Source organism: Xiphophorus hellerii, chromosome 5 (genome assembly GCF_003331165.1).
Source record: "Xiphophorus hellerii strain 12219 chromosome 5, Xiphophorus_hellerii-4.1, whole genome shotgun sequence".
Classification (NCBI taxonomy): Eukaryota; Metazoa; Chordata; class Actinopteri; order Cyprinodontiformes; family Poeciliidae; genus Xiphophorus; species Xiphophorus hellerii.
Genome location: NC_045676.1, coordinates 7,793,548 through 7,819,803, shown reverse-complemented (window position 1 = coordinate 7,819,803; position 26,256 = coordinate 7,793,548). Strand labels below are relative to the sequence as shown.

The 26,256-nt window shown below is 38.6% G+C and overlaps 1 protein-coding gene across 5 annotated transcripts in view; it reads right to left on the bottom strand.

The window, feature by feature from the left end:
- usp34 (ubiquitin specific peptidase 34) overlaps positions 1–26,256 on the bottom strand; it is a 71,684-nt gene that overhangs the window by 9,960 nt on the left and 35,468 nt on the right. The window contains exons 21-65 of one of the 5 annotated variants that reach the window (XM_032562152.1): positions 25,822–25,976; positions 24,996–25,109; positions 23,909–24,008; positions 22,855–23,017; positions 22,601–22,727; positions 21,613–21,763; positions 20,769–20,869; positions 20,467–20,682; positions 20,261–20,386; positions 20,051–20,179; positions 19,004–19,087; positions 18,826–18,912; positions 18,004–18,204; positions 17,846–17,928; positions 17,151–17,191; positions 16,904–17,028; positions 15,877–16,029; positions 14,648–14,752; positions 14,440–14,534; positions 13,220–13,524; positions 12,219–12,382; positions 11,326–11,391; positions 11,013–11,159; positions 10,798–10,854; positions 9,504–9,581; positions 9,326–9,420; positions 9,074–9,246; positions 7,972–8,122; positions 6,935–7,013; positions 6,799–6,852; positions 6,622–6,717; positions 6,463–6,527; positions 6,318–6,393; positions 6,139–6,186; positions 5,974–6,039; positions 5,251–5,331; positions 4,970–5,055; positions 4,094–4,262; positions 3,026–3,100; positions 2,785–2,927; positions 2,524–2,677; positions 2,380–2,424; positions 1,621–1,725; positions 1,119–1,266; positions 168–472 (exon numbers count right to left, since the gene is read on the bottom strand). In XM_032562152.1, the coding sequence (XP_032418043.1) occupies positions 168–472; positions 1,119–1,266; positions 1,621–1,725; positions 2,380–2,424; positions 2,524–2,677; positions 2,785–2,927; positions 3,026–3,100; positions 4,094–4,262; positions 4,970–5,055; positions 5,251–5,331; positions 5,974–6,039; positions 6,139–6,186; positions 6,318–6,393; positions 6,463–6,527; positions 6,622–6,717; positions 6,799–6,852; positions 6,935–7,013; positions 7,972–8,122; positions 9,074–9,246; positions 9,326–9,420; positions 9,504–9,581; positions 10,798–10,854; positions 11,013–11,159; positions 11,326–11,391; positions 12,219–12,382; positions 13,220–13,524; positions 14,440–14,534; positions 14,648–14,752; positions 15,877–16,029; positions 16,904–17,028; positions 17,151–17,191; positions 17,846–17,928; positions 18,004–18,204; positions 18,826–18,912; positions 19,004–19,087; positions 20,051–20,179; positions 20,261–20,386; positions 20,467–20,682; positions 20,769–20,869; positions 21,613–21,763; positions 22,601–22,727; positions 22,855–23,017; positions 23,909–24,008; positions 24,996–25,109; positions 25,822–25,976 (5,387 nt within the window). Of the gene's footprint in view, positions 1–167; positions 473–1,118; positions 1,267–1,620; positions 1,726–2,379; positions 2,425–2,523; positions 2,678–2,775; positions 2,928–3,025; positions 3,101–4,093; positions 4,263–4,969; positions 5,056–5,250; positions 5,332–5,973; positions 6,040–6,138; positions 6,187–6,317; positions 6,394–6,462; positions 6,528–6,621; positions 6,718–6,798; positions 6,853–6,934; positions 7,014–7,971; positions 8,123–9,073; positions 9,247–9,325; positions 9,421–9,503; positions 9,582–10,797; positions 10,855–11,012; positions 11,160–11,325; positions 11,392–12,218; positions 12,383–13,219; positions 13,525–14,439; positions 14,535–14,647; positions 14,753–15,876; positions 16,030–16,903; positions 17,029–17,150; positions 17,192–17,845; positions 17,929–18,003; positions 18,205–18,825; positions 18,913–19,003; positions 19,088–20,050; positions 20,180–20,260; positions 20,387–20,466; positions 20,683–20,768; positions 20,870–21,612; positions 21,764–22,600; positions 22,728–22,854; positions 23,018–23,908; positions 24,009–24,995; positions 25,110–25,821; positions 25,977–26,256 lie in introns of all 5 variants that reach the window. The other 4 variants (XM_032562150.1, XM_032562153.1, XM_032562154.1 and 1 more) reach the window with 4 other exon arrangements.

Below are 26,256 nucleotides of genomic sequence, written 5' to 3'. Positions count from 1 at the left end.
TAATCAAAGTACACAAACACACACATACAGACTTAATCACTGGCGCACACACACACACACCCTGTCATACAGTTAACATTTACATATCTGAGCTGTTTTTAACAATATTTTATTTTCAAATTTAACTAAGATTTGAAAACTGGATGAGTAGCTAAACGATAAAGTACCTGGAAGAGGTTCCACAGGTCCATGAAGTAGCCGGAGAACATGAGTTTCTCCGTCTTGGAGATGAGGCAGTAAGTCATGAAGCTGAAATATTGCACCAGCTTGGTGGTCCCGTGAACGCTGGCGTCCACATACAGTTTGGCCCGGCCCAGCAGCCCCAGCAGCAGGTTGTAGACCTGATGCAGCACCACGGTGGTGTCGGGAGACAGCGGCAGCTCGCGGGTGGGCAGGTGGAGGGAGCGGGTGGAGCGGAACATCTGACGGAAGGAGTTACTGGGGATGAGGGAGACCAGGAGGTACGCGGCAGCTGCAAGGAAGGCAGACCGACTCTCAGATTTACCTCAAACTAAGGACTGTAAATTATTTAAATACAAAAACAACTTCAGCAATTCTTTGGGATTTATTGTGTTTTATTGCTTATTAAAGGGGAATTATTATGCAAAATTCACTTTTTGGACATTTTTACACTTCAATTTGAGTTTAAACTGCTTCTGAAAACAGCCCAAGTGCTTAAAATATGAGGAAAATGAGCCTTTTGAAAAACCTTCTGAATGTTGAGTCACAATTGATGGGCACTCTGCCGTTACCTAGCAACCCCAGCAGAGTTCCAGCACGTTTGGTCAGCTGGTTTTACTGCTGTCTAATGGCTGCTGGAAAAGTCTAGTGTTTTGTTATTGACTTATCAAAAACAGCTCATTCTGGAAGAACATCAAAATAATCAGAACTGATCAGAATAAAATCTCATTATCTAAGAACGATTTTGAAAAAAATTATTTAACATGTTTTGTGTAGCCCATGGACCTATTCTAACATGTTCAAGGAAACATGATAGGTCACCTTTAAATAACTAAGATTAATTTATCTGAAAAGAAATGGGAGCAAAATGGTGGCTGCCTCTATAGCTTTAATAACTTTAATGTTTATTAGTTGGGTTATCACGGAGGGTCTCTCACATGTGCGGACTCGGGGGTAGTTGTGCGCCAGAAGGAAACGTTCCACCCAGTTCTCCATGTTCTGCAGCACCCAGCTGTGAGCCAGTTTGTTCCTGGGAGTCTGGACGGCCAGCCAGTCCAGACACTGGGAAGGGTTGTACTCGATTACCTGTTAGGAAGCAGAGGGTTGAAACATTAAAGCTAGGGTTAGTCAAAGTTTGCGTTGCGCGTATGCGAGACAAGACAGTGGTATGGCATTTAAAGTTGACAGGTGTCTTGGAGACGTATTATCATAAAATGAGCCTTCAGAAGGTTTATATAAATGCCAGTGAAGGGGGAGCTGCTCTGGAAGAGCATCTTCCCAGTCATCCAGTTTGTGTGAACGATGATGCAGGCGATCTGCACTGAGTTAGAAAAATTCAGAGGTGCACAAGCAGGTGCTGAGGCAGCGCGTCATGTTACAGTAACTGTAATAATACAATACTGAGTAATTTGATTGATCAGATCGATTGGCTGTACTTACCTCCCAGATCCTTTGGAGGATGTAGGAGGCGAAGGAGGGCATCCCCGGAGGTCCGCCTGCGAACTCCATCAACATCGTTAGCAGCTTGAAGAAAGGATTGGCAGCCTGATGGGAAAGAGGAAAACATTTTATACCTTTACAAGGAGACATGGTCAAAACTCTTTCTTGAGCATGTTGAAATTATTTTAAAGGGGTAGTATATATTTTTCAGGAACATAGTAATACTTTACAGCACAATCAAGTAACTACGTTGCCTTCAGTTGTTATAAAAATGCTTTTGCATAGCATATGATTTAAAAGAAATTAGATTTTGTTATTTAACGCCTTAAAACGGCGCCTCTTTAAAAACTCCTGTTCTTTATGAAACTTTAGGAAGTCATCGCAACATGGCTCCTCTATTGACCCTTTAACAAAGTTTTTGCCACCATTTCACTGAGAAATATCTCTACAACGAGCTCAGTAGTTGCACAGTTCCACCAGCTGCATGCTAATTGCTGCTGGCTAGTCTGAAGGTCCTGAGTAGGAAAGGATTTCTCTGTGAGGCAAAAGCTCTGAAGAGGAGCCAGGTCCAACCAGGCTTTGCGAGGCTGAATGGTTGCCATGGCGATTAAAGGATTTCTCAAACATGCATGAAAGAATCAAAGCAACACTCCAGGTGTGTTGTTGTTGAGGGAATAACATTATAACATGATGAAAAGGTCAATTTTACATAATACTGCCCCTTTAAACAAGAGGATGTTCCTCTTCTACAGTTGTTACCTCAGGAGTGAGCTTGGCAATGGAGGTGAAGAGCATCGACACAATCTAAGAAGAAAAACAACCATTACTCCATTTTTAAAAAGGATCTATTGATGATTAAAAGAAACTGCTACCACACAGGTGACCTAAACAACAAAAACCTACGTGTTCAGCCAGGCGGTTGTTATAGCGACAGAGGCTGAAGATGAGGTTGCAGGTCTGTCTGATGTTGATGCCATCTCTGATGTGCTGGAACAGGAAGGGGAAGCCTTTTCCTCCGGTTAGAGCCGCCATGTCGCTCTGGGAAAGAGTCAGATGTCTGGATGGACAAAGGAGAGAGACACGTGATTTATTTTGATTTATTTATTTTGAACAGATTAATATTCGCTCCATCGTATCTGCAAAAGGCAGTCGGACCTCTCTGACCGAGATTGCTCCACAAGCAAAGCGATGAGCGCGATCATCTTCTCCAGAGCAGCTGGACGATATTTCTCCTCTGCTAAAGACAAGATGTCTTCCTCTTCATCCTCCTCCTCTGCCTCTTCCTCTGACAGCACCTCAACCTGAGGCTGAGGAGGAACACAGCTCAGTTTGATCCCATTATAATTACCTGCTGGTTGTGCAGTTTTTACCACAAACAGAAGTAGTTATCTGTGTGTAAACTTACATTTTCTGGACCTTTGGTTCCCATGTAAAAGTGCACCATGATGGAAATGGCTTGTAGTGACAACAGGAACTGACTCTGTTCAACACGGGGAAAAACAGAAACAGAAATTTAGCTTTCAGATCTGAAAAATATTGACAACAGCAGCTATGGAAGACTTTCATCGGGTAAAACACCTGCTGTCCTGCTTCTTTTAAACTTCTTTTACAGGATAGCATAGGACTGAGGCAATTAAACGTGATAAATCGATAATTGAAATAATTGTAATTTAGTAAGTGATTAACTGTTAACTGAAGCATACAGACTCTAAAAAAGGTCAATTGCTGAAAAACAACATATTAAGAGCAGTAATTAAGCCAAAACTGTACAAAGAATATGTAACTTTTGTATGTAAGTTTGGTTTCACCGAGTTGTTTTTATAAAAAAAATATTTGTCTGCAATTAAGTTCTACCAAAAACGATACAAATTGCATAGTTTAGCATTTTTTGCTTTCTAATTGGTTTATCCCAGAAATAATCAACAGGTCAGTCTACAATGTATTGATAAGTCTGAGTTTTTCATATGTTGACGTCAGTTTGGTTTTAGCTGCTAATGGATTCTTTGTGACAAATGATCAAGCGTAAGCTAAAGGAATGCAATGTTTTAGCCCATAAAATGTTTATTTTTTATTTAAGGAATTTAATTACTTGTTTACTTGCATCATTTAGTGAATTTATAATATTATATGAAAAGTTAAAATGAAAAATCTGCAGAGTGTGACTATTAATACAATTAATTTACTGTCAGAATTATTAATTAGTAAAATAATCATTGCAGCCCCAGGATAATAATAAAAAATTGGTTTTACACCCATGTTTTCTGACCCAGCTCCTCAGGGACCCACTACTCCTGCATGCTTCAGGTATTTTCCCGGTTGAATAAATTCAGCTGAATCGTCTCCCCAGCAGGTCACCAGAGAGTTTGATTAAAAAAAAAAAAAAAATCATCCATTGATTCAGAGCCGTTGTGCTGAGGCAGAGAAAACGTTTACTCGTTTGTGGGCTGAGTGCCAGAATAAATGTGAAACGAACCTCTTCCTCCCCCATCTTGGCAAACTCGTAGAGAAAGGCGAAGTACTCGGTCAGGTGTTTGCTGTGTGGCTTGACGCCGTGCTCCATGATGGACAGAAGGGTCTTGACGAATCGAGTGACACAGGATCGACTCCCGATGTCTTCCACGGGGCCGTCCATGTCATCGGAGCTGAATGTACACAAAAGAAAAGAGAGGGGTGCACTGAAAGTTATGCACAACAAAACTGATCAATACAAAAATACTTTGGGAAACTAATGAGAAACATAAACGGCTGAGTGTAAAGTATTTTTCACACTTTAAGCACTGTTTAGTCTGCTTTAATCACAGTAGAAAGCCCAGTTTGTTTGGGGAGATGTGAATGCACAAATTAACTCCAATGCGAACTAAAAATGTGAAGTCCAGTTTGCCTACAAAACTGCTGAAGTGAACAAAAGCAGGAAGCAGGGTATAGTGTGGGGCATTCTGGGTAAATACATCCAAATCTAATGCGCCTGTCTAGCGGTAGAAGGAGAAATTACTCGGGTTTTTTTTTTTTACCAAAGACAAAAAAGAAATTCTACAACCACTAAAATCTGATGCCTCTCGATCTTAGTTTACATTTCATGAGGAAATGTAAACTAAGATGCCATTTCCTTCAGTGTTTCCTGGTGCAGCTCCAGAGGAAAAGGTTTTTCAAAGGTTTTCAAAGGTTTTTCAAAGCATCAACTGAAAATGTAACAAATGTTTCAATTTTGGTCCCCAATCCAATCGAATCTACCAAACTCAGGTGTGAAAACAAAACACAAACTGTGTGTATGAACTTTACATCTTTACTGGAAAAGTAAACAACAGCTGCAGAATCTACAGTGGAAAAGAATCAGTCAGCTGAGACGTACCCGTCCTCCATTCCAGGCTGCAGGTAGAGGTGAGCATGAACTGGCCGCAGCCTCTGGATGACATGAATGCACAACCTCTGGAACATCTGGAAGACAAAGTTTGGGAATCTTTTACAAATTTTAGAACCAAATGGCACTGTCTAGGTATTCTAAGCTGTTTGCTAAGCAGATGTTTTTATATTTTTTTTATTAAACATTTATTCAACCAGATAAAAAACCCACTAAGATGAAGACCTGTGAAATTCAGACATTCAGTTGAATGCATTTCTATTCTTGCACACCTGTCTGACGATCTGATTGGGGCATTTTATGAGGATCTGCATCGGCCACCAGTTATCGTCCGCCATCCGATCCAAAAACCACTGAAACACAGGAAGGAAAAAAGCAACTGAACATGTAGGAACAATATTTGATCATGTAAAACGAGTTGCATGACTCGTATATGATAGTTAATTATTTAACTATAATTGTGCACAATTATAGTTAAATATTGTAAACAAGAAAAGCCCCAAAGGGCAATTAATGTTACAGTAAGTAAAAATTTAAAAAAAGATATCAAAACTAGGCGACATACAAAGTTGTAAAAATGAGGGATTTATGAAATCAGTGCACATAAAAAACAAACATTACAGACTAGCAAAAAGAGGTATTGATCAATAAGCAAAAAGAACAAACAACAAAAACAGAAAGTAAAACATCAAAAAAGTGAGAGAAAAATCAAATAAAATGGATCAACTTAAGGCTAAGACAAAACACAGAACATAACCAAATGGTGTCACAACAAAAATTATATTACTTAATATATGTAGGGTAGGAAAATTTCTTGACAATTACTTATATTCTTTATTCCCCATTTTCTAATATTCCTTGTTTTAATTAATCTAGGGTCACACAGATACTTCAGATAGAAATGGGAATGAGAAAAAGATTAAGCCAGAATAAATAAGTAAATAACTTAAGATGAAGGTTAACAGGCCAGCAGAGAATCGTGTTAAAGCTCAAACCTCGCAGGCTGCCTGGTTGTTGTTGAACTGCTTGGTTAGAAGTTCAATCCACTGCAGCATGGTGGGCTGGATAATAAGGAAGAATAGTAGTCAACTTATTCTGTATCACTAAGCAATTACTCTGGATAGAAACTGAATATTCATCCACACTGTAGCATACGTTACCTTCTCCTTAGAGTGAATGAAGGTCTCAAGAACAAAAGATGTGCTGAGCTGCAAAAGAAAGAACATAAATAAAAGCTATTTCTAAAAAATATATATATACAATTTTTGATGCCATCTGACGTTTTGTATAAAATTTTACTTTAGTCCATGAATTGAAAGGAAGATGAACAGTTTCTAACCTTTGCAGTCATGAGTGAGACGGCTTTAGGGTCTGGTAAGGTGCTGGGGATGCTGCTGCACAGCTGCCACATGAATCTGAAAACACAGCGGGAAATTATAAAACAGTGAAGCAAAAGGTAATGCAATAAAAGTGACGAGACTCACCCAAAATATGTGTGCTCAAAGATGTTTTTGTCCTGCAGAAACTGCATGTTGTCATGCCAAATCCACTGAAAGCGTCGCAGAGAGATGTGAGTGAGTGATGCTCGTCATAAATGTGAGTTAAAATTTCAAACTTAATGGGGAAAATAAATAACTGGCTACCTCGAGTAGGTCAGGAGAGACATCAAAACTGAAATCTTTTCCGTTTTCTTCCTCCAGCTCCACTCGCTTGTAGAACAGCATATAGGCACTGTGTGTCTGCACATCAGATTAACACATAAATGCTGTTAAATCAGTTACATACAGAAAAAAAAATCCAAACAGGAAATAAATTCTTACCTTCTCAAAGGAGAAGTCCATAAACTTGTCGGTGACAGAGTCGTAGGTTTTCGTCTGATGGGTAAATAACAGAATATATATCAACTGTGTCGGCGGGAAGCAGTAATTTAATTTGTAAAGCAGCTGCATCTCGTACCGTCATCTCTCCTCCGAAGCACTCAGAGGCCAGCTGGGCGGAGTCGAACGGTTTCACCTCTGCATCGTTAAACAGATACCTGCAGGTTTTCACACAGAGTCAGAGATGGATGTAAAACCTGGAAATCCTCATCAGGATCAGGGATGCACTGATCCACTTTATTCACTTCTGATACCGATATTTGAGGTTTTGCATCAGCACATACAGATCCGATACATAAACATAAATTAATTTACTTAAAATATTTCCTTTTTCTTTTCTTTTTTTTAAAACCCAGCTAACTAAAGAAATAAATGTGCTGAATTACAATTTTGTTTGCCAACTCTGCAGCAGTAGATACACCACATACTTGGTCAAACATGTAAAAACAAAACTTTATTTTGATTAGTCAGTAAAACAGCCAAAAGAAATAAACTAAAACTGACAAAAGCAATAGATAAACTTCATCAAACCTTTTTTCAAACTGTTCAGAAAGTTTGTCATTATTCAAAGCGTAACACTGCAAAAACTCTAAATATTACCAAGTATTTTTGGTCTAATTTCAAGTGCAAATATCTTTGTACGCTTGGAATAACAAAACTAACTTACAAGTAACTTTTCAGCAAGAAACAGGAATTTGTTTTAAGTACATAATTCCTTAATATTGATGAAAAAGCTACTAGTTCCATTGGCAGATTATTTCATGTTAAAAGTTAAATAACCTGCCAATAGGACAAGTACTGTTTTTATCAATATTAAGGAATTATTTACACAAAACGAGCACCTATTTCTTGCGAGAAAGTTACTTTTAAGTTAGTTTTCTTTTATTTCAAGTGTACTGAGATATTTTATCTAGAAACTAGACCAAAATTACTTGGTAAGATTTTGTGTTTTTGCAGTGAAAACATAGAATTACACTGAATAGATCTGCCCTTAAGGATCATCGTTCCCCAATCTAGAATTGTTTTTAAATATCGTACTGATACAGATATAAATATCGGATCGGTGCGTCTCTAAAAGCTGCAGAGCGCTACATTAATGCGCATGTCGACCCTCACCACTTGTTGTTCTTGTAGGCGTGGGGGTTGACGATGTCTCTGATGAAGCTGTAGTAATGGCCGCCGTCCGCCGTGCCTGTGTGCACGGTGACACCAATGAGGTCGTACTCGTAGCTCTCCGTAACACTCTGCTCCCGCTCTTCCCGAAAACCTGAGACACAAATCGAAGTGCATCCATAACAGAAATCTGCAGAAAATGTCCAAAGAGTTTTTTTAAACTTCAACAACAGGAAATGTTTCTCCAAAATGTTTGCTATTGTAATCTAAACTGCAATTCTTTTCGACAAACTAACATTGTTGGAGGTTAGGTAAAGTGTGAGAGTTACAGTTAGAGTACTTTAATTTTAAAAAGTCTAAGTAGACTACATGATAAAAACGTTTAAATAGTGCTAAATTTAAAGAGGATGCTAATTACATCATCTATGATCGTCTCAAAAAAGGAGGATTGGAAATAGATTTATGTGAAGAAAATGGAGCTGAAAATTAAAAGGGGTTTAGGAGGTAAAAGTAGCTGAAGATTATGAGAAAACTAAACATCTGCATCCTTATAGAGTTTAGAGACAAACAGCAAAAGAAATCTGTTGCTTGGAAACTCAAAAACTTTCATTAAGGCAGTTTTATATTGTTCTCCTTAATTAGGTTTGGCTCATAACAATAATATATATATTTTTTTTTATAATACTCTTTTCATCTTGGGATCACAATGGGCTAAAAACAAAACAAGCAATTACAATAAATTAGGTTAAAATAAAAGTTGATTTGTATATTATTTAATTTATTTACTGTTTTAATAACTTGAACATAATTTTAGCTGTTTTGTAAACTGTTAAAATTTGTAAAAAGAAAAAATATCTTGATAAGGGAGAGATGAGACTGGAACATTTAAAGGCAGAAGAAGAAACAAAGTCAGGAACAAGTTTCATTTTTTAACATCAGAAAATGGTAAAACATTACATAACTATATTTTAAAGTCTACAACACAAATTGTTTTTCTATATAGATTTTGAAAACAGGAAAAGTAAAAGATGAGTTTGTCATAATTCAGGCAGGAAAAGGTTAAAACAAAAACACAGATTGGTATGTTGAGCATTTTGGTACGAACCCTCTTTGCGCTCTCCTTTGCCCATGAGGAAGTCCTCCGTGTAGGGAGTCATGTCGAGGCGCAGCGGGAAGGAGAAGTGTGTGTTCACCTTCTCCTTCATCATGGTCACCATGTTGAAGGTGTACCTCATTGTGTTGAAGCTCAGGATGCGCGGCAGTTTCTTGAAGCAAGCTCTGAGGGACCAAAGATGGATCGCGGTGAGACGACAGTCGCTTATCTCTTACTCCAGGAAGTGCTTGGATTCTTAATCACCTTTTCTCTGCGCGGACCTTCTTGCCGCACTGCGAGCAGGTGTACATGTTGTCGCCTTCCAGCGTGTCCTTGATGGTCACCTCGTCCAGAGACTCCTAATTAAAAAACGAGAGCAGAGAATTGGAAAATGACGGCAGTTCTTGGAAGTTAGAAACCCTGAGCAGAATCCAAAGCTTACGTAGATGTTCTTCATATCTGCCACTTGACATCTGACTGTGTAAAACTCCTCGGCAGTCTGACTGACGTGGTCACAATCCTGCAAGAAAAACAGAATAATTTACAGCGTCTTCCACCATCTTGTGTTTAGCTGAAGCTTTAAAAGTTAACCTCTGAAGTTTTGTTTGTAGAAATGCACAGATTTGATATTAATATTTGTATCGGTCCCGATATTGGGAAAAACATTAGAATGGATATTGGTGATACCCACATTAGATTGGGAATCTAATCTACCCAATCTTAGCAGATCTGTTCAGTCTAATTCTATGCTTTATTACTTTTTTTTACATTATATCTAGAATTTCTAGTTGCACTGTCTGAACCATTTGAAAGAAGGTTTAGTGCAGCTTATTTCTAGATATCTGACCAAGGTAGTCAACCTATTGTTTTCGTCAGTTTCAGGGTTTGTTGTTGTTGTTTATTGTACATTGGCCGTTATTTTCCTAATTGCCCTGACTGACCAAATGAAAGTTTTGTTGTTGTTTTTTACAAAGTTGCCTTTTTACATGTTTGACCAAGCCTGTGAAGCTATTGGAGTATTTAACTGCTATACTTGTGCAGAGTTAGAAAATACATTTGTAATTCAATACATCCAAGTCTGTGTTTAAAAAAAAGAAATGTTTTAAGTCAAATCAACGCTTTTTCAGGACCGTATCAGCCGATACTCAACCGCAAATATCTGCATTAGAAGTGAAATAAGTGATCAGTGAATATTAAAATAGCTCAATTCTCACCCAAAAGAGCAAATTGAAAAGCAATTTCATGAAAGAGATGCAGTATTGGTCATTGTTTGTGCCACTTTTACAGTGAAAACGGTCAAAACAGCGTAAAGAACTGCACAGGCCCGTATCGCTCAGTGGAAACAAAGCATTATTATGTTTTAATGCTCCATGAATTCTCAAACCAGAGGTCTAAGAACAGACTGATCCTGGAGAGAAAACCAATGTCTCATTCTTCAGAGTATTAATTGGCTTTTACTCAATAACTCCAAACAAATGTATTTATTAGCTGGGAAATAATGAGGCATGTTGCAATGTTTCCAAATGCAAAAGACATAGGGGAGTTTAACAAATATTCCAATGACATTTTTAAGTTAATGCCACATATATTCTCCGTTTTCTCTGCAAAAGCAACTTCACCACTAACCATTATTAATATGGAAACATGACATTAAAGCACTGCTTCAAATCACCTTATAAAAGAGTCTATTTAAAACAAGTAAAAACAAAATGCTTAAAATAAAGTTTTTCACTCACCAGAGAAACAACATTGTTGGTGATGACACCTCCAAACAGAGTCTTTACCGTGTTTTTCTGTAGAACAACATAATTAATGGCAATAACTTAAAATACGAGCCATGGTGTCTTTGTCTAATTTTGTCTTAAATATTCCTTATTTTCTTCATTTCACGTCACAGAACCATTCTTTAGAAAGACTGTATTTGTATTTGAGGACACGGCAGAGTGCTTACCAGCTCCTGGGACATTTCCTCGATCTTGGTGATGAGGTCGGTGAAGAACTCCGTCATGTCTTTCTGCTCGCCGGTGTTCAGAGGCTGTTTGTCCATCGTATACGTTTTACAGAAAGGTCGAGGGTTGTACGCCTTCCTCTCACTCTCCTGAACACACAGACAGATAAACACCAACAACATGGAGGTTAACTGCACCTCTGTGACGCAATTAAATGCAAATTTGTGTTGGTTATAATTTAAAATAAAATATGTTCAAGTTTGTGGTTGTGACGTGAAAAAAAAAATGTGATTAAGTTGCATATGGAAAGCTCACCATTAGATAGGTGAACATCTTTTGCAGCTCCAGCAGCGTCGTTTTGTGTTTGATTTCTTCAGAGTACTGCAAAACATACACACATATAAAAACAATAAATACAATAAACTTGCACAAGGTTATTAATTTAAATCAGGGTTTGTAAATGTTTGACAGTAAAAGATTCAAGCACCTTTCCAGCATCACACTTTGGATATAAAAACAATATAAAAGAACTAGCAAAAAGAGTTTAAATTCACTATATGACATTTATTATAGATATTAATATTGTCTTGTGATAATACATTCTACCGCAGGGAAAAGGTAGGCTAAATGATAACAAAATTTTATGTTTTGAAATGTCCCACTAATACACACACCATATACTGACCAACAGGTTTGAGAACAAAACACTTATTTAACAAAAAATCTCTCTATTTCAATACCTTGTAAGATATAAAATATAAGCCAACATTTATTCCTCAAGTCACTGAGACATTAGGAATAATAAATATTCAACACATTGAAACAATCAAAACAAATCTTGTTAGGGTAAATTTCGTTCCAGCTCAAATTAAATACTTAAACACAAAATACAAAGAAATCTGTAAAAATGTTCTCACTTTTGGCATTTAGCAAATAGAAATAATTTTGGTAATTCTAACCAACTTGAAATAAGAAAAGTTGAGTCTGATTTAAATTCAGAGAGAAAAAAAAGGTCTTTATTGGTTGAATGAAAATATCTGGTTTCAACTGTAAATAACATTTGAATATCAAAGACTTTGTATGGAAATCAAGCACTTTCCCAGCCTTGAGAACACTTAACAGAAATTCAAGCATTTTTAAGGATTTCAAGCCACCGTAGGAACCCGTTTAAATGTTCCTGAGCAGCTCCAGGTGCTGCAGCTACTGACCTTTGCTGTGAAGACGGCTTGACGGGCCTCAGGGATCATGTACAGCTGCTGGATGGTGGACGCCATGTAGCAGGTTGCGCCGAGGTTCGTCAGCCCAACGAAGCGGCACTCGGCCCGGACATCATCGTGGGGCCAGTAGTCCCACTTATACGGGGCGTGAGAAGCTGGAAGGAAACAACAAATCACTGTGTGGAACTTTATTTACTCTGCAAGAACGCAATTCAGACACTGAAAGGCCTTTTTCACTGATGCGGTTCGGAGCCCGCTCCGGTTCCTGGGCGTGTTTTCGAACCAGTGTTACATCTTTCTACAGAAAAGAAAGAAGAAGAAAAAAGAGGGGCACAGTGCAAATTGTGGTTCAAGTCGGGCGACGCAGCTTTTACTGCGTAAACCGTGACGTCGTCACCTGTAGGATGGTCGACTGAACAAAGGCACAACAAACAAGCATGGCAGCTTGATAGGAAAAATATAACATAAAAGATAAAAAGATTTAAAAATTTAAAAGATAAAAGAAGTAAGATAAAAGATATATCTCAACTTTTCTTAGAAATAAGATATAAGACAAAAGATAAAAGACAAAATATATAAGATGCAATATAAGTTATAAGATAAGATACAATAAGATCAGGTGCTCTTAATTTAAGCTTTGTCAAGGGTTGAGATTTGGGCTGGTTTCTTTATTGGGTTTTACATTGTCTAGGCTGAAAACTGTCAGACCTGGCAACCCTCCTGGGAGGTGATGATAGAGAGCGAAATGGAGCTACAACCTCATCATTTAAAAAAAGATGCAGCTCGCATGACCACATAAAAACGTCAAACTAGCGTTCTGAAATTTATCTGCTCTGGAACCCTTTTTCAAAAATTATCGTTTCTAATGTCCCAAGTTGCTAAATCCATTTGGAAGCACAGACTAAAAAACCAAAACAACTTTAGCGGATATGCCTGAAATCATCTCAGCGTTGTTGGGACTCATGGCAGAGAGAGGAAGCAGATATTCTTACACTGCATGTGCTGCGACATGACCCAGTTGTGGAGCAGCCGGTAGTTCTCCACCGAGCCCTTCACCATCTCAACCAGCAGGTCGTAGGCGGCCGCCCGTGCAGAGTGGGACTTGCACTTGGGCTGAGCCCGGTCGGCCAGGCTGGGCAGGAGGAAGAGGAGGTTGTAGACGTCCCGCAGAAACTCCTGTCCCTCGCGGGAGAACTTGAACGGCGGCTTGTGCTTGAGGACACTGGTGGCGAGACGCAGGAGGCCCGTCAACCCGTCGTCCTCAATGTTCCCGTCCTGCTGGTCCAGGATCTCCCGGCTGGGTGAGAAAAGGAAAACCAAGCCCAATCAGTTTGCTTTGCAGTTCCACCAAAGTCAACACATCACTCAGTGTATGCAGAGAAATATCAGTAACACTTTATTTGAAGGGGTGTGCATAAGACTGACATGACTCTGTAATAAACATAAAGGATTCTTCATGAATGTTTCACTGTTTTCATGAAGTGTTATTTGGTAAATAATGACACTTTTAATGCAATGTTGACTTTTTTAATGCAAGTTTTAATGCAACTTTGCATAAAAATGTCATTATTTACAAAATAATGCTAATTATTTGACAAAATATAATCATTATAATGGCAAATAATGATATTATTTGACAATAATTATTGTCAAATATTTGACAAATAATTATTGTAAAATAATGCTAATTTGACAATTAGTATTATCTCAAAAACACAAAATCTTATCAGATATTTTTGGTCTAGTTTCTAGTGCAAATGTCTTAGTTCATTTGAATTAAGAGAAAACTAACTTAAACGTAACTTCCCAGGAAGATATAGACGCTTGTTAAATATTGATGAAAAAGTACTTGTTCTATTTGCAGGTAAATTAACAAAATATGGAAAATGTCTTCTTATAAGTTAAGTACTTTTTCATCAACATTAAGGAATTGTTTAATTAAAACAAGCTTCTAGAACTTACTAAAAAGTTACTTGTAAGACAGTAAGCTTCAAATAAGACAAAACTAAGATGTTTGTAGTAGAAACTAAATCAAAAATACTTGGTAAGATTTTGTGTTTTTGAAGTGACGTCATTATTAACCGAATGACACTTCATAACAAGAGTCAAACATTCATGAAGATTCCTTCATGTTTATGACCGTGTCATGTCAGTCTTATGCACACCCCTTCAAATAAAGTGTTACTGAACCATCCATCTGCAGCTGTCCGACCTCCTGATGCAGTCGGCGAGGTGCCGGGCGAGAGCGTCGAGGTCCAGCAGCGTGGTCTGCATCGTGCCGGTCAGCGACAGAGAAGGAGAGACCTTCTGTGAGTTCAAACAGACCAATACTAGCAGCAGCTCAAAGCAACACCAGGAAGATGAAACCATGTCTCAACAAACTGTGTAAGAACATGAGGACAGTGCTCTGATGTTCCCACCTGGCTGGCATCTTTAACGTGGATGTTGTCGATGAGCTTGCAGAGGAGCCAGAAGTATTCCTTACAGCCGGTCCGCAACAGAGGCTCCTCCTCGTAATCCTCCACCTGCAGATACAAACTGTGAGTAAAGCTCACAAAAATCCAAAACTTTGTTACTAACCTGTAAATATTAAAAAAAAAAGAAAAAAATTGCAATTACAGTGTTCCCATTAAATTAGGAATAGTTATTTAATGGAAAATTGTTTCCAATAGTTTTGTGAAATACATGTATTTTGATAAAGCCAAAAATCACCTCATTCTAGCGCAAAACGTTTTTTCGAAATTGGTGCGTTTCTGTACATTTTTCTAATTCCAATTTGCGCAATTTTTAGGCCAATGGAAACATGGCTATTGACTCCTCTGCTTCTGATATGAATGAATAAGGACAGCTCACAACACGCAGGCTGAAAAGAAATATTTTGAACACAATATGCATATACCTCCTAAAACTGGCAAAAATCTGTATCAGCAGGTCAGACTTTTAAAAAGCAGAGAACTGAAATAGATCATTGATCTCTTATTAGGTGCATCACAATAACCAATTTTGTTGGACAATAAATACTCCCAGAAGTTATTGCAATAAAATTGTTGTTTTGAGACCATTTTCAGGCAATATAAAAATAACAGGATAATAATGCAAGAAGACATTCTCAAAGATCAATAAACTTGAATTTTTAACAAACACTTAACATTGGAACTGGAAGCCATTTTAAAAATTCAAAGCAAATAAAAATAAAATCAAAAACAACAAATAAAATTAATCCTCAACTCTCTGTTCTTCAAAAAACAGAGCTGGTTGATACCAACGCACCAGAATGAAGACTTTTGTCTTTGGTAGAAAGAGTGAAAGACACGAGAAAAACAAACACGCAAATTGAAATTATCAAGCTTGTTTGTATTTATCGGGGATTAATTGATTTATTGCTTATTGTGACAGGCTTATCTCTAATTGGTGAGTCTTTGGTTCTAATTACCAATCTTCTCCATCTTTGCTCATGAAGTTGTGTCCCAGTTTTTCTGGCATTTACCCCATCAAGGGGACAATGTCTCAAAGAAACCAACTGGATTTTGTTTAGCAAAGCTCAAATTGAGTCAAATCATCGTCCCAGAGGACTACCAACACAGAGTGTAGCTTGCAAGCTCCTTTTTTTGGACCAACATCTCCAGGTGTTTGTGTGTGGTAGACTCACCCGTAGTGGTTTGAGAGCCTGAGCATCAGGCAGGAATTTGAGCAGCGTGGAGGCGGCAAGAAGCAGAAAGGATCGGTTGATGGACTCGCCACCCTCCAAACCAGACAGAGAGAGCTTGTAGAGACCGTTACACGCCTCGTGCCTCACGGCCGGCTAAAAACACAACAAAGAAACAAAAGAAAAACAATAAATCAACTTTAAATTTAAAGCACACTATATCTTGTTGCTTAACAGTGTTATAGCAGGCTTGTGCTCTGCTATAAGAAACAAAAACTATAAATATGTCCATAAACACTTAAAAAGTGTTTAAAAAAATAATAATCCAGGAGAAATTGGGATGGATTGAAGGTGTTGGAATTATGTAATTATGTATGTAATCATGTAATGAATTCATACATGGCTGTATGAGCGGCGCCCATACAGCCATGATTGACAGCACCCTCTGAGGCCTAAGTCTCAAATCTCCGCCTGGATATTTTTGCTTAGTTTCATTATACAAAGTTCTTTAAATGTCCTGTGAGTAAATAATTTCCCCTATTTCTCCATAACAACAGGAACTTTCAATATCTAGCAAGTTATTTACAGTTTACAGTATTTTAAGAGTGTTTTATCACGTTAAAATGAAAAACATGCTTCTTCCAAGAGCAGGTGTGAAATTACCGTAATAACCCGATATGGGCTGGAAAGCGCAACGTCTCCCCTTTCAGAAAATGTTGGAATTGTTCAGATTGCGCAAAACTAATGCAGTTACGGTACCGCAAAGTTGGCTTGTAAAAATGTGTTGTTGCGAAGTTAATCACTTAACTTAGTGATTAACTTATCAAAGTCTGTTAGACATCAATAAAGTGGTGCTACTTGGAGCCTTGCTCCAACTGCCGGTATGTGAAGGTCATCTTGAGGAGTGAGAGCAGGATGTTCTGCTCTGAGGAACACTGCTCACATGACATTATTCTTGTTGTCATGAGATTTAACCAAACTCTCAAAGACAAAAGATTCAGTTCTTATTTAACCGTAACAAGCAGCTCACCTCAGGTACCAGCAGCGTGAGCTTCTTCAGCCAATCGTGAAGGTGGTCGCTGTCGGCCAGACTGGACTTCACAGTAGATGAGCAGTGAGCCCAGCTCACCAGCAGCCACATCGAGTAGTGAGTCACTGCATCAACAAAAACCACAGCGTCAGGATAAAAACAATTAGATTTGTTTTCACTCCTACTCATCAGGACTTCTTAAGGTTTACATCTTTGTTGTTTGGAGCTAAGAGGCATCAACTCTTACCTTCATGCCGCGACCTGTGGTCAGACTGAGCTTTTAGGACTCTGAAGCAAAAACAGAACATGTAATTTATTATTCATCTAATTAGAGAACTTAGAAAAATTATGTATTTTATAGAACTATCAAGTAACCATGTTATCTTGAGTTGTTATAAAAATGCTATATGTCAAATATAACTTAAAAGAAATTTGATTTTGTAATTTAATGTCTTGAAATTGGGCCTGTGTATCTTTAAAATCTCCTCATCTTTCTGAAACTCTGCCTTCAGGAAGTCATCACAAGGGTCCTGTATTAACCGTTTAACAATGTTTTTATCCGTGTGGCACTGAGAAGTAGCTCCTATAATGAGCTCAGCAGATGTGCAGTTCTACCAGCTGTTTGCTACTTGCTGCTGGCTAGTCTGAAGGAGCTGAGTGGAGAAGTCCAATGCAAGGGCTGCTCTGTAAAACGGAAGTTCGGAAACCGCAGCTCTGAGGAGGAGCTAGGTCCATACAGATGTTTTGCACAGCTGAATTGTTGCCATGGCGATTAAAGGATTTCTCAAATACGCATGAAAGAATTAATTCAACCCTCTGGGTATATTTTTGATGAGGGAATAACAATATAGCATGATATTAAACTAAACAAAAATGTCATTTTCACATAATTATCTCCCCTTAAAATTGACTCATTGAACCATTTCTTGAGCTGCTGCTCACCTGTGTGCGAGGTTGTCGTAGGTGTAGGCCACATTGATGAGCCGTTGAATCAGGTTGGTGCCCTGAACGAGGCTGAGGAAGACCTGAGAGGAGAGGAATGATCAGGTGAGCAATTCAGAAAGTCTCCTCATCAACCATCAGCTGACGGGAGCACGTACCTCTGTAAGGCGCGGGATGTGCAGGCCTTTTCCATGCTCCACAGTGGATTTGCGGGACTTTCCAGGCCACGCCCGTTTGCGTTGGCTCTCGGCAAGGCCAGACCAGGAAAAGACGTCGTGGTAGGCCAGGTCCAGGTCTGCGGGGTCGACTGCGAACTGGCAGATGAGCTTCAGCAGGCAGGCGAGGCAGTCCAGCTGCCACTGCAGGCAAAACGAGTGGACATCATGAGGAAAACACACAGAGAAAACAAGTCCAGCTCATCAATCCCCAAAAATCTGAAATAAATGACAAAAGTTTTAAAAGAATTTCTGAGCCCATCGTTCCAGATTTCTTTTTCAGGCCGCTCGTCTTGAATTTGTTTGTTCAGTTAGTAAAACTCGGATGAATCTGGGTTTTTCCACACAATCCAAATCTCTTTCTTCTTTTCAACTGATTTTTTTATCAGAAAGTATGCTGCATATGCTCTTAGACATGTCATGTGACTTGTAAACTCCAGGTGTAAAGCAGAGGTCTGCAGAGCCAAAACATTTGCCATTCAAAATTAGGACGTACAAAGCAAAAAAACAAAAAAAGGAGAAAGTATTTTTTCTGTGAATATTGCACATGGTTAACTTTAACTGGATTACTAGATGTTACAAGATGGATTATCAATAAGTCATACAAAAAGAGTGCAAACATGTTATGTGGGATATAGTAGAAATATTAAGATGTAATACTGAGAGAACCATTTCAATAAAGAACCAGAACGGGACTCATCAACAAACTCCTGTTATAAAATAACTCAGATCACATGTGGTTGAAGCTAAAACAGGATTTCTCACCACAGTCCAGGACTCCTGGTCTTTGGGTTCAAGGATGCCAGAGTTGAAGATCTCCAGGAGCAGCTGGAGACCTCCAGATGAAACAAACTGGAGGAGGGTGTGAGGAGTATAAATCATTAGGTATGCCATCAAATATTCAACATGTTGTTCTGATTTTACTGTCAGTTGTTTACTGTACCTTGCAGCTCCAGGTGTTCTTGCTGTTTTCTATCTGATCTTCACTGGAGTCGTCAGAGTCTGGGTACAGATCGCTGTAGCTGCCCTAAAAACACACACAGACTGCGTAGTTAAGCACAGTCACTCCCAATATCCATTTCGATTCAGAGTCTGAAGATTGTGTTCTAAAGGTCATTCTTAAATATTTAATGAGAAATTTGAAAATCCAAACCATCAAAAAGTACAGCAAGAAATAAATATTACAAAGTGTAAGCTTGAGATAGGACAGAAAACATCAGTAAGTCAAACTTTAAAAACCAGAGAAAGTGGGCCTGACTTCACAGCTTGAATGTTTATAGTTTGTGGATCCTAAATAAAGATATTGTCTCAAGTAATGAGCAACAGGCTCATTTTAGCAAACTGAATTTATCTTATTATTTAAGCTTCATATAATTGGATTTCGGTTTCTAACATTGCCTATGAATAAAACACAAAGTTACTTAATTTGTTTTCCCCCCAAAATTAGTGTATTGTAATTTATTTGAATAGTAAACTTGTATTTATGGATAGAAATCAAACTAAATAATTGACTTTATACTGTAAATCTGCTCTGGATTTGTGCTAACCTCAGTTGATTTTATTATTTTCACTGCAAAAATACTAAATCTTAGGTATTTTTGGTCAAATTTCTGGTGCAAATATCTTAATACACTTGAAACAAGACTAAACTAACTTACAAGTAACCTTTTGAGCTTGTTTTAAGTAAGTAAGTAAATCCTTAATAGTACTTAAAAAGTACTTGTTCCATTGAAAGATTATTTTACTTATGCAAATAATCTGCCAATGGGCAAGTACTTATTTAGCCAATTTTAAGGAATCATTGACTTGAAACAACCTCCAATATCTTGCTGAAATATTACTCTTAGTTAGTTTTGTCTTATTTCAAGTGTATTAAGATATTTACTCTAGAATCTTGACCAAAAATACTTGCAGCGTAGGCTTCCGTTCACAAACAAAAACACACCAGAAATCAGATTTTAAAGGGACAGGTGGGTTGTGTTTCTCTTACAGTCGATTCTCTGTGGATGCGTCTGTTGGGTTTTCCCAGCGCTTCGATGATCTCCAGAGCGTACAGCAGCTTGTGGGGACTTTTAATCCTCAACAGCTCCTTCCAACAAAGACTCTCCCCGCTCTGCAACTACAGAAAAAGTGAGTTTTAGTGTTTTGTTGTTGTCTGGAGCTGACTCATGGGAACGAACTGTTCGTTGTTATGACCAACCGTCTCGTCTGAGATGTTCTGGAAGGCCTGCAGCATCTTGGGACACGTAGGAAGGAGCATGAGCAGCTCCCAAACCCGACGGGACAGATTCTCTGCGTGGAGGTGAAGCTCCTCGCAGCGTGCACTCTGGATTAAACACACACAAGTTTACAAGCTAGAAAAGCACTAAATTTAATAAATGGAGAGGGGAATGACAGCTGCAGCACCTCTGGGCTCTCCTGGAGCTTCTCTGTGTTTGGACTGGGAGGTTTGAAACAGGCCAGCATCTCCAGCAGGTCGAACAGCGTGGTGAGGTGTGGCTCCTGGAGGAGCAGCAGCATGGGGATGTGCTCCTTCTGAGGGGGAGGCAGACAGGAGGCCGGCAGCTGGACGCCCTCCCCTTTCCTCTCCCTCCGTGGCGCTCCCAGAGAGACGAACACCATCTGCGGACGGACACACAAACATGACGTAGCATTGAGTCACCTGGAATCGGGAGTATTTTTTTCGGTAAACCGTTGTGATGAGTCACCTGCATGTCTTTAAATCCCAGCTCATGCAGAGTCTTTTCGTCGTAATCTGTAGTGAGTTCGTGGCCAGAAGAAATCATTCGAACTGGTCCCATCAAACCACCTGCAGGGCACACAACAGATGTAAAACACAAGCTGCTGGGACATGGCAGCAGCTTAAAAGTGACCTTGAACAGGTTAGAGTAGGTATATGGGCTAATCGAAACCTGATCATTAAATTTTTTGTAAAGTGTAATGAGATTTTAGAGTTCCCTATTTTCAGTTCCTTTCAGAATGAGCCTTTTAATGCGTCTTGTCACTTTGAATCCAAATAATCGGCTGTTGGCCACGCCCCCAACTCACAGTTTGTGTCGACGTTATTTATTTTTCCTTTGGAATCAATAAAGTATTGTTGATTTGAATTGAATTTATTTACATTCGTGTGTGAAAATGGCTGCAAATAGATGCACAATTACACAACCGCACATCTTTGAAAAGCAGAAGTGGAGCCTCCTGCACAAACAACAAGAATGCAGGAAGTGGTTTCTGGATGGTACGTCAACAACAAAACAAAACTTGTCTTTTCCCAACAGCCATTCTACAGCAAATAGAGCGGCAAAACCAGCTGACCAAACAGCTACAGGTAACATTGCAGTGCCTGTTGATTGTCACTTAACAAGCGGGAGGTTTTTGAAACAGTTCATTTTCTAGACACCAAAAAATATTAAACATACAAAAAAACGGGTGGGTGGGCTGTTTTTAGAAGCATTAGAGAGCTAAAGGAAAGTAGAAAAATGTGCAAAATGTGAATTTTGCATAATAGTTCCTCTTTAACAATTGAATAAGCTCAATCAAAGGTTAGTCGACCTGGGAAGTCTCCCTGCTGCCGGCTGCTCTGACCGAACTCCTGCAGCTGCGCCTGCTGGTTCATCTGCTCCTTCTGCAGGTTCTCGTACCAGTGGGTCACCTCAGCTCGGAGGTCAGCGACCTGATCACTGGGATACATCTCAATGGTCATCTGTAAAACAGCAACAAAAACAGCTGAGTCTAGGCCATTTAATGTAAGAGAAGGGGGAGAACACCGTCTGAAGTCAGATTTCCCACTGGGAAACTGGGAGCAACTCCAACTACACCCAGTTATGACTTATACGGCAGACTGCGCTTTTCAATATGGCTGCTTGTCGCATGAACAGTTGTAAGATGTGGTGGAAATATGTTTATTTTATAAGACATACATGTAAGAGTGAGTCTTAAATCAAATCAATCAACAAATTAAAAGTGATGTTTGCTTATGAAAAATAAACCTTAAAATTATGTTTGTGAGAGTGACTACAAACAATACCTGCATTTTTATTAGAAATATGCACTAAACTTTTCAATATTCCACTAATGTTGAAAAAAAAAAAACACATTGTCGCAATTGCACTAAAGAGGAAAAGCAATTTTAAAAAATCACGTGAATAGGTTTGTTCACTTGACAAGTGATTAAAAAACATCCTCTTCCTACCACTTCCTGTCGTCTTCTTCGTATTTTCCATCAGTAGCAACATCTGGTTGTGGATTATGATTTGTGTGATGTGAAAAAAGTGTTTCCACTGTGAAATACACAAATTTTGAAACATCCACAAAAAGGATAAAATAATAAAATCACCTCATCATGGCACCAAAACTTTCTATAGATAAATGTGAGGTTTTTTTTATTGGCATGTTTCTATTGAGCAAAAATATTTTTGTAATTCCAATTTGCGCAATCATGTGGTCAATGGAAACGCAGCTAACGTTTATGTTGAAATTCTGACTTGTGACAGAATGCTAAGAATGTTTCTAGGAGTTGGCTGGCTGTGCAGGAACCCACCTTGTCGGGAAGGCCAGCAGGCTGACAGACGATCCTGAGAGGCAGAGACTGTTTGTCACTCAGAGCTTTCAGATGGCTGCTAATTCCCGTCCCCTCGATCTGCCACTGCCGAAGGTGATACGCAAACCTGCCACAGAGAGGACACACAATAATATCATTATAAATAAATTCAGCTTTTTCTGCTTGGATTATTCTTAATGTGGTATTTTTAGATCCTTATTAAACTGTGGGGGTGTGCATGCATGTGTGTGTACCTGCGTCGGAAGGCCTCTAGGTGTGTTTTGAGCATGAGCAGCCCCCTCTCGATGCTGGTCAGGCTGGAGTGAGCGTCCTTTTCCAGGTTGGCTGAGGCCATCAGGAGGCTCTCCATGCACTTCCTGATGAACTCCTGCTCCTTTTCCAAGCCCGTCTTACCAGCTGCAAACACATAAAATTTAAGATTTTCAAAACCTTCAAAATCAATTGGAGAGATATGTTAAATTATTTGAAAGTTCCTGCTTTAAAATCAGGGATGTCCAAACTTTTTGTCATGTGCCAAAATAATCGGTTCACAAAAAACATTTTAAAAAAACTAAAATCACCCAAAATGTTGATTTTTTTTTTGTTACCTACTCAACAAAAAACTAAGCATGAACTATTTTAATTTTAAAATATAAAGTAATAAGATTTTTTTTTTTGGTAGGATTGGGATTGTAGAGTCAAAATTTCAAATAATTATTTTTTTAAGTGTTTGTTAAATAAAATGCATCCAGTTTTCTTCTTATTTTGAGCTTGATTGAAGAAAACTGAAAAATATTTTTGTCTAAACTCAATAAACAAAAATAATGCTCTTAAAAAAAACATTTCCATTTGTAATGTGCTTCTTTAGGACACCAGTCACAGAAAATATTGTGATTTGTATCATAAAACTGGGCACTGCACCTGTATTTTCAAATTTATTGACATTTATTAATGTCTTCATTGAACAAAAGGTGAAGAAAATGGTAGAACTATCAATCCTGACAATACAGATCATTTCAGGGGATTTTAAACATCATTACCTGGAGTTTATTGTGAGAAATTTATCACAATAAATGATACATAGTAAAAATAGTAAAAAGATGCCAGAGAGGTGGGAAAAGATGATCAGTTTGCGTTGCATCTAACATTTCTGTAAGTAAAATTTAATTTAAAAGTTGTAGTTTTGTCCTAATTTATTGAGTTGTTATGGTCGAGAGAGCTGCAAATGAACACAACCGATTCACAGACATCTGCATTTCAAGCGAGCTTGTACCCAGTTCTCTGTTAAAAACCAAACGGCTGACTGACCGTTGATGTAGTAGGAGTTGATGTACTGGATGGCGGCGCGGGAGATGTCAGCAGACTGAGCTCTCAGAGCGATTCCCCACAGCTGGTCCATCCCACACAGCTGGAAACAAACACAGCAGGCGATTAGCATCATCAGGGACGCAGCGGGTGCATTTAGGGTCAGTGAGGAGGGGCTTTAAAAGAACAACACGCTCTTCTTTTCTCTTTTCATAAAATCTGGGCTTCAAATAAACCATTTTCTCACAGTTGTTGCCAACTTACAGTAGACATGCTTTTAATACTAGACAAACTTCTATCATTGCTTTTACACTGAACCAACGCTGTGAGCAAAGAAATGTCCTTTTGGAATATCCTGCCTTCTGAAAATATACTGATGGCTGATTATGTAAATTAAAAAAAATAAATTTAAAAACCTTTATAATGGAGAGTGATTTAGTATTGACTTAATGGAATGTTTAAATTTAAATTTAAAGTTTGATATTGTTTGTTGTATTTTAGTATTGAATAAAAAAAAATATGCAATTACAACAAAGAAGAAGAAGAAAAGAAAAAAATACCCCACAAATCCCTGTAAATACTGTCAACTACAAGGTATGCAACAAAAAAAATTAATTAATGTCATTCAAAACACCAATGTCAAGATTTATGGGAACATGGAAAAATGTTAATGGTCTGCTATTGTGAATCTTGTTGAATGTTTATTGGAAACAGTCAAAATATTTCCAGGTTTTATAAAATCTATTTTCAGGTCCCTCAGGAGTAAACCCAAAAAGCAGCACAAATGGGTTTGGAGTAATTTCAACTCCAACTACAGCTGAGAGTGTTTTTTCTTTGTTTTTAATTTAATTCTGATATGGTTGAAAAAGTTTGTGTGGTAAATTATTTTGTTGTATCTTTTCGTAAAGTTTGTAGGTCATTGGAGCAGTTGATTTGAATTTTGTGTGTAATTTAATTTTGATTATGTCTTAAGGATTATGTCACTTTTGTAATGTTTGTAAAGGATTTTAATTGTAATGTTTGGTGTGGACCCCAGGAAGAATAGTCCGTACTATGTCAGACACTTGGATAAACAAATAAACAAGTTTACCTCGCAGTTGGAGGCGTTGTCCAGGGTACTGGTGGCGAGGCGAGCCAGGTTGCAGAGGTGCTGGAAGAGGTTGAGCCCGGTCATGCTGATGGTTTCTGGTTTCAGCTGAGGCATCTGGAGACAAACATCAGCGCATATTAACAAACAGCTGCTGTCCCCATGGAACGGGGTGGCTTTCCGCTCCAGTGCTCTATAAAATCCATCCAGCTGAGAACATTTAGGGCTGGAAATATCTGCTGACATCATTTCATTTTATTCCAGCTTTTAACCAAAACCTGTAATGTTTCAATACGGGCCTAAAGAGGCAGCATGTAACTTTTATTTTAAAAACCCAAACATTTTTCTACATCTTTGTTGAAACTCGTGACAGTATGACGTGGGGGGAAAATATGAGTTCCTCTGTCTTTTCCCAGCGCTAACTAGAAACAACCAATAAAAGCCAGGAGGAGGGTTGTAGCGCTGCCAATCAAGCCTGTGTGCAGCCTGCTCAAACCCTGCACCCCCCTCCCCCTTCTCTTAGCTATGATATTTACAGACAAAGGGATTGTTTCATCTTAAAATGAAAAAAGTATTAAAAAAAATGTTAATAGTTTTGGCTTAATTACTGCACTTAAGTGTGTTGTTCATTCAGCAAATTGCCTTTTTTTTAGTCTGTACACTTAATTAGTAAACTAGTTGACAGTTATTTCAATAACCGATTTGTCACAATTAATTGTTCAAGCCATTATACAAAACACACCAAAACAACCAACAACCAAATCTCCCTAGTTTAACAGAAAATATCAGACATTTTGTTTGTTCTTACGTCTCGATGTGACATGCATACCTTCTCCAGAAAAAGGTGCTTGTACGTCTCCATGCCCATGGCGTGCTGGTCCTTGCTGCGAACCTGATTGAGGAACCAGTGCAGCGCATCGTCGTAACATTCAGCGTCTTCTACCAGACAATGCCACAGGATGTCCACCTGTTCCAGACTCAGTCCTGAAAGAGACAGACAGACACACCCCAACACTGTCAACTATTTCACCGTTACATGAAGATAATTCAGACTCTGCATGCTGGGAAAACCATGGAGCGATTTCTGTTTGGCCAACAATAAAACAGTTAAGGAAAATCCTTAATAACACTTCATGGTGCGTTCACAACAAACGTGTTTTGAGCATCAGGCGCATCTGGTTTACAGTCAAAGTCTTTGTGGAGTCGTGGAGCATTTCACGCATCAAGCGCTACGCAATTTGAAGCGTTAGTGTTTTGAGGGTTC